The sequence below is a fragment of the Loxodonta africana genome, chromosome 1 (assembly GCF_030014295.1).
Source record: "Loxodonta africana isolate mLoxAfr1 chromosome 1, mLoxAfr1.hap2, whole genome shotgun sequence".
NCBI classification, from domain to species: Eukaryota; Metazoa; Chordata; class Mammalia; order Proboscidea; family Elephantidae; genus Loxodonta; species Loxodonta africana.
Window position 1 is genome coordinate 83,391,112 of NC_087342.1, and position 6,245 is coordinate 83,397,356.

Sequence of the window (6,245 nt, forward strand, 5' to 3'; positions counted from 1 at the left end):
GAAATGTTTCATCTTAGTTCACTTAATAAAGATTGTTTTCTTGCTCAGTGATGAGAAGATAGCCACATTTAAATGTGCATCCTGAGGCAGCCTATTTGTGCTTATCTGTTTTATTAATTACTGGTGGTACGCAATTTTAATTCAAGGAAGCTCTTGTAATGTAATGATCTTAAACCAACCCAGAAAAATCATCAGAGCACACAATTGTTCCAGGACCCAGGGTATAAATAGTGACATCTCAGGTACCAGCAAACTAATTGTCATAGGTGCTGAAGGATTTGAATCACCAATGGAGGCCATCAAAGCAAAGGCAAGAAATAAAACTATAAATTTCTTATAATACTCAATTTACTGTTTAGAACTTTGGAGATCGACTATCTTCTTTTTCACAGGCAAGAAAGTCCTTGGGTTTCAGAGATTGGAAGTCAGTGGGAACTATTAGAGGTACCTTATTTACATATTTACTCAGAGCACATTTATTTCCAGATCAATAGGTACACTATTAGTGGTATGATTTTATAGAGTCAGTATATGTTAAAATTCTAGTGTTGGAATTATGCATTAAGAGCAAATTTTGTTATTTGTAATATATTCATTCTCTAGAGGAAAAAAAATATACTTCCTCATTTCCCTGTCCTATAGCTTTCCTTCTTATGAGTATATTTTGCATTTATTAAATGCATGCTTGTGAAATGTCAGCATATGGTCTAATTCTCCAACTGTTTCATCAACCAGCTTTTTGTATAGCACTTTAGTGAAGTCAATTAGATGCAGTCCTGAGTGCAGGGCTTTCTGGATGATTTGAATTTCTGCACAATGTTGTGGATTATTATTCACTTCTTATTCTTTCTTAATTGGAGTCCCTGGGTGGTTGAAATAGTTAATGTACTCAGTAACGAAAAGGTTGGAGTGTTGAGTTCACCCAGAAGTGCCTTGGAATTATCTAATTTCTTTTTGCAATATTTCTCTAGAATTTGCAGATTAATTTAAAGTCAGAACAAGCAGTGAGACTTTGTGACAGGTTTCATCTCTTTACCTGAAACCTCACGTTCTAGAAGAAGTCCTGTCGAGAATCTGTACCTTAACCACCTCAGGAAAGAGCTCAGTTCATGGTGGCATTGCAGGGAACACAGGAGAGAACTGAAACCTGAGGAGCAAACGCTGAACCAGAAACTGTTTTCTTCAGAGTGGGCTTTACACTGGTGAAGAAGTAGAACGCCAAGGGACCTCTCTCTGGAGCACAGTAATGCAAATCTTTAATATCTCTTGGGAAATAATGTACATTATTTGGTAAAACAATTTTTCAGAGGTAGAAGAAAGGAAATGTAGATCTATATGGGATGATTCTTCTGGCTTTCTGCCAGAAACCTGAGATTAAATAAATATTGTAAATCTCTGCAGAAACATTCTCTTTCTGTCTATATTATGAAAGAAAGATAAAAGCTATTCTCTATTTTAAGGGGTGCACATGAAGCTATTTCTAGATTTGTGATTTCAGACATTTTGATTAGCAGAAATAAAAAAGGAAAAAGTGTAGATTAAATTAAGAAAATTGAAATATTGAATTTTTTTCATAGTGATTGTGGAGTTAAAAGATACTTTGGATCTTTTCCTACATCTCAGAATGTGCATGGAAAGTTATCTGAGATTCCCAGTGTCAGGAGGAGTTTTTATCCTTTTCTGATTTATCTATGGGGGCAGAAGTGATAATGATATAGTCAAGGAATTAACATCATGGAATTGACTTTAATTTTAAAATAATTATCCTTTTTACATTATATAATCATAACTGACTTTAGATTTCATGAAATTTGTTTAATTTAAAGACAAATCAATTAAAAAATTTATAAAATTCATTAATTTTTAATATGCTTGTGTTTTATTCAGAAGTTAGGCACAATTGTACACATGAACATGTTTGTCAAAATAAATGTTATTTATTCATCCTCCTGCTCAGATATTATATCTCATGGCATGTGATACATTCAGAAAGTTATTATTTTTCTTTCTGGCCAACTTGGTCAACGGCAGAAATCAGGCTCAAATATCTATTCTTGGAAAGCAAATTGAGGAAATTACCCAGTGTCTATACTGAAATGACTTTGTTGACCAGTATATTCAGTTAGTCTAGTGAATGTGTAGACTATTGAATCATGGCCACAGATTGATGTCTTTTTCATAATATTGAGCATATGTACTTGACATATACATAACAAATAAAATGCACCACTTTTTACCCTATAGCTACACACACACACGAATGCTCAAACGCCTTAATAGTTAACTATTATTTTTTGATAAGAAGCTTTTTCTTAGTTTTTTTTTAAAACAAATCTTTCCGGAAGTTATTTTTGCTTCAGGTAGTAAGAAGTTATCTTTCTGTAGTCAGTAATAGGAAACTGTGAAGGTGGTCTGTTGACAGTGTGTTCAATTGTTAAAAGTTTCATCAGTTCTGATATGTTCAAGCTTTCCTAGACGAATTATATCTGTGTTACATTGCTAAAGAACACAGAGCTTCGTAGTCCTTCAAATAGAGACTAATATTTTAAATTATTTTTCATCAAACTTACCAAATTGGCTATTTGTTACTACAGAGATGAAACCAAAACCTTTTCCATTTGTATACTCCCTTTATCACCCCATTCAGGTAACTTCACAAGATGTCAATCTAAATTTATAAAGAAAATGTTAACTAATAACTTCCAGTAATTTTTCAATATTATTCATGGTGTGACTTAAATTTTCATTTATTAATATTTCAGGTGTCTGCTTTAGGGGTCAGGGATAGAGGGAAGAACTCTAGCCATCAAGTCTGCTTTTAAAACTCATAGAGTGATGCAGGGGGAAGGTTAAACAAACACTTAGCTATATGGCACATGATTATAATTTTTTCTTATAATAATTTTGGTAACTAATGATTATTGAGACACGCTTTGTTACAAACATTGTTCTAAGCACCTTACCTATATTACTCATTCAATATTCAGCCCACCTTTAGGTATCTTTATCATCCCATTTTTAGAGATGAGAAAACTGAACCCAGAAGTGCTATGTAAGTTGCCTGGGACCACACAGTTAAATAAGTGGCAGAGATGAGACATGAACATAAGCTCTGTGACTATGCTTTTAAAGTCTGTGCTATATTGATTCTCTGTTGGAGTTCCCTATACTTGATAAAAGATATACAGCAAAAAGGGGTGATGGGCTCAGGGGTTTCCTCTTTAAGAAAGAAACTTTTAAATGCTGGCTGAAAGAATGAGTAGGAGTTCCCCATAGAAACAGTGGGATGATTTCACGGACCTCAGAGGAGAATGATTTTGACCTGTTTAAAAAACAAAACAAAACAAAAAAAAAACACAGAGAGCTCGTAGGGATTTGTGAGATGAGAATAAGAGCATGCAGGTTCATCTTAACAAACTTAAGGCATTTGAATAGTTGTTAAATGTAGTGGAAAGTCATTGACCAGTTTTAAGCCCATGGATGATGTGATCTTATTAAATCTTGTAACAAGGCATAAGACTGAATGTAAGAATAGAAGATTATTACCAGAATCTAGACAGATGATAGTTGTTTCGATTACAGTAGTGGCAGTGGGAAATTCAAAAGATGAGAGGATCGTTAATATATATTTCTGCATTCAAATTTACCAGTTTTGGTGATAAGTTAGTTACTAGAAATGAGGTACATGAAAGTGCCAAGGGGAAATGCCAGATTTCTTACAAAGCAACCTTGGAGATCAAAGATGCTCTGCACTAAGTTATGGAAGAAGAGGAACGCTCTTTTCCTTATTCTGACAATAACCAAATAGTTAGATTTTATGGGTGCATTCTCTCATTAAGTAAAAGAATTGTTCATTATATTAAACTTACTAGTTTTACAGAGAATAAGAGTCACGTTATTTTAGAACCATATCTATTGAAGACTCTCAAGTTCACTTGTGAAAATATTCAGACCCTGAGTTTAAGAGTGAACTCCTGAAGGTCACGTAGATAAAATATATAATACTGAACTCTTCAACATAAAAGAATCTGCAACAAATACCAGATTTCTTGAATGCAATATTTTCTTTTCATTGGTTTTTTAAAATTATTGGTATAAATTCTCCCTTTGTTTAGTTCTGTATTTCATTAAACTATTAAGGTAGTTTGTGTTGACAAGTTTTTTCTTCTTCTTCTCTTTTTGGATTTAGGCATTGAAGGACCATGGACCAAAACAACGATACTTCTCTACATGGTTTTATTCTGCTCGGCTTCTCTGATCATCCCAAACTGGAGATGGTCCTGTCAGGAGTTGTCACCATCTTCTACTTAATTACATTGGTAGGTAACACAGCCATCATTGTTGCATCTCTCCTGGATTCCCATCTGCGCACACCAATGTATTTTTTCCTCAGGAATTTGTCTTTCCTAGATCTGTGTTTTACCACCAGCGTCATACCTCAGATGCTGGTTAACTTGTGGGGCCCTGATAAGACCATCAGCTTTGTGGGTTGTGTCATTCACCTCTATGTTAATATGTGTTTGGGCTCCGCTGAGTGCCTTCTCCTGGCTGTCATGTCCTATGATCGTTTTATAGCTATTTGTAAACCCTTGCATTATTTGGTAATCATGAAGCCACATCTTTGTCTCAAGATGATCATCATGGTTTGGGGTATTAGTTTGGCCTGTTCTGCAATATCATGTACACTCACACTGAATTTGCCTAGGTGTAGAAACAACCTTCTGGATCATTTCTTGTGTGAGTTGCCAGCTATGGTCAAAATAGCATGTACAGACACCACAACTGTTGAAATGTCTGTTTTTGCTTCAGGAATTGTCATTGTCCTTTCACCCCTCCTCCTTATTCTTATATCCTATGGTTACATTGCCCAAACTGTGCTGAGAATGAAGTCAAAAGCAGGCCAAAGAAAAGCAATTAATACCTGTGGATCTCACCTCACTGTGGTATCCATCTTCTATGTAACTGTCATCTACATGTACCTACAGCCAGGTAGCAGTGCCTCCAAAGACCAGGGCAAGTTCCTCACCCTGTTTTACGCCATCGTCACTCCAAGTCTGAACCCCCTCATCTACACCTTGAGGAATAAGGATATGAAAGATGCACTGAAGAAGTTGGTGAGAGTTGCCTATCAATCTACAAATATGAAGAGGAAATGGAAATCATAGAAAAATATTAGAGTAAATAAGGCAGTGAAATACATTTTCTAAGTATCTTTAGTTTTTGCTGAGGCAAGTAATCCCTAGATCATAGAGATTATTAATATATTAAATCCCGTGTGGAGAACTTTTGTGGTTAAAAACAATATTATAATTTTTCTACTTTGCTCTGTAATTACTGGCATATCTTCAGAGAGAACAGGTCACTAGGAATTTTTATTTTTGCATGAAATATAATACAAAGAAGATGTAAATATAAAATTGAATACACTGAATGAATTCTCCAGCCCTATGGGAACTGCTTTGGTCATCTAGTTTTGTATTTTCATTGTTCATGCTTGGATCTTCAATAATTCAGACATTAATGAGTGGGTTTATGCACATTATGATTTGTATATTACATAGTGATATACAAAGAATGATTTTGTGTATTCAATATTTTGTAAAACTATCCAGACATTTTTTGTGTATTTGGTGTAACACAATGCAGTTTAGAAGACAGTGATTGTTATAAGCACCACGTGAAACAATTTACTCTTTGTTCAGTGGAACTTGATATCAGAATTTTGAGTCAAAGGTCTTTGTTATTTAAGTGGATTGCTTCTTTAACAAGATATACTGGAGAGATGATACAAATTAAAAGGATTTAAGGGTGTTGATACAATCTTATTCATTAATTCTTCATTCATGAAACATATCTCATGACAATCTGAATTTGTGTAGTAGTAGTTTTTGTGTGTAGATATGAAAATTTTTTTTCAGTTATGATGTTTATCTTTTTATGGGAAAATGTGATGACTTATGAATTAAACTTTAATATTTTTTATGATCTGATACCTTTCTTTAAAAGATCACATTATTTAATAATTGAAACCTCTTTAGATAGATTTAGAAGGATACATTACTGAAATCTAAAAGTAATGTAATATTTTCTCCTCTAAAAAACCAGTTGCTGTCAAATTGACTATCATGCCCTGATGTGTTTCAGAATAGAACTGCCCCACAGAACTGTTGGCAACACCCAGGAACTCCATTTTCTCTAATCACGTCATAATTCTTGGAATGAGAAGGGGGAGAAGCCACTAGATG

General features: G+C 34.2%; 1 protein-coding gene across 1 annotated transcript; it reads left to right on the top strand.

Moving 5' to 3' along the window:
• Positions 1-2,346: 2,346 nt before the first annotated feature.
• Positions 2,347-6,013, top strand: LOC100662708 (olfactory receptor 2W1-like). The gene has a single exon (XM_003422181.3). It carries the CDS (start codon positions 4,203-4,205, stop codon positions 5,163-5,165), a length of 963 nt encoding a protein of 320 aa, XP_003422229.1. The 5' UTR covers positions 2,347-4,202; the 3' UTR covers positions 5,166-6,013.
• Positions 6,014-6,245: the final 232 nt, after the last annotated feature.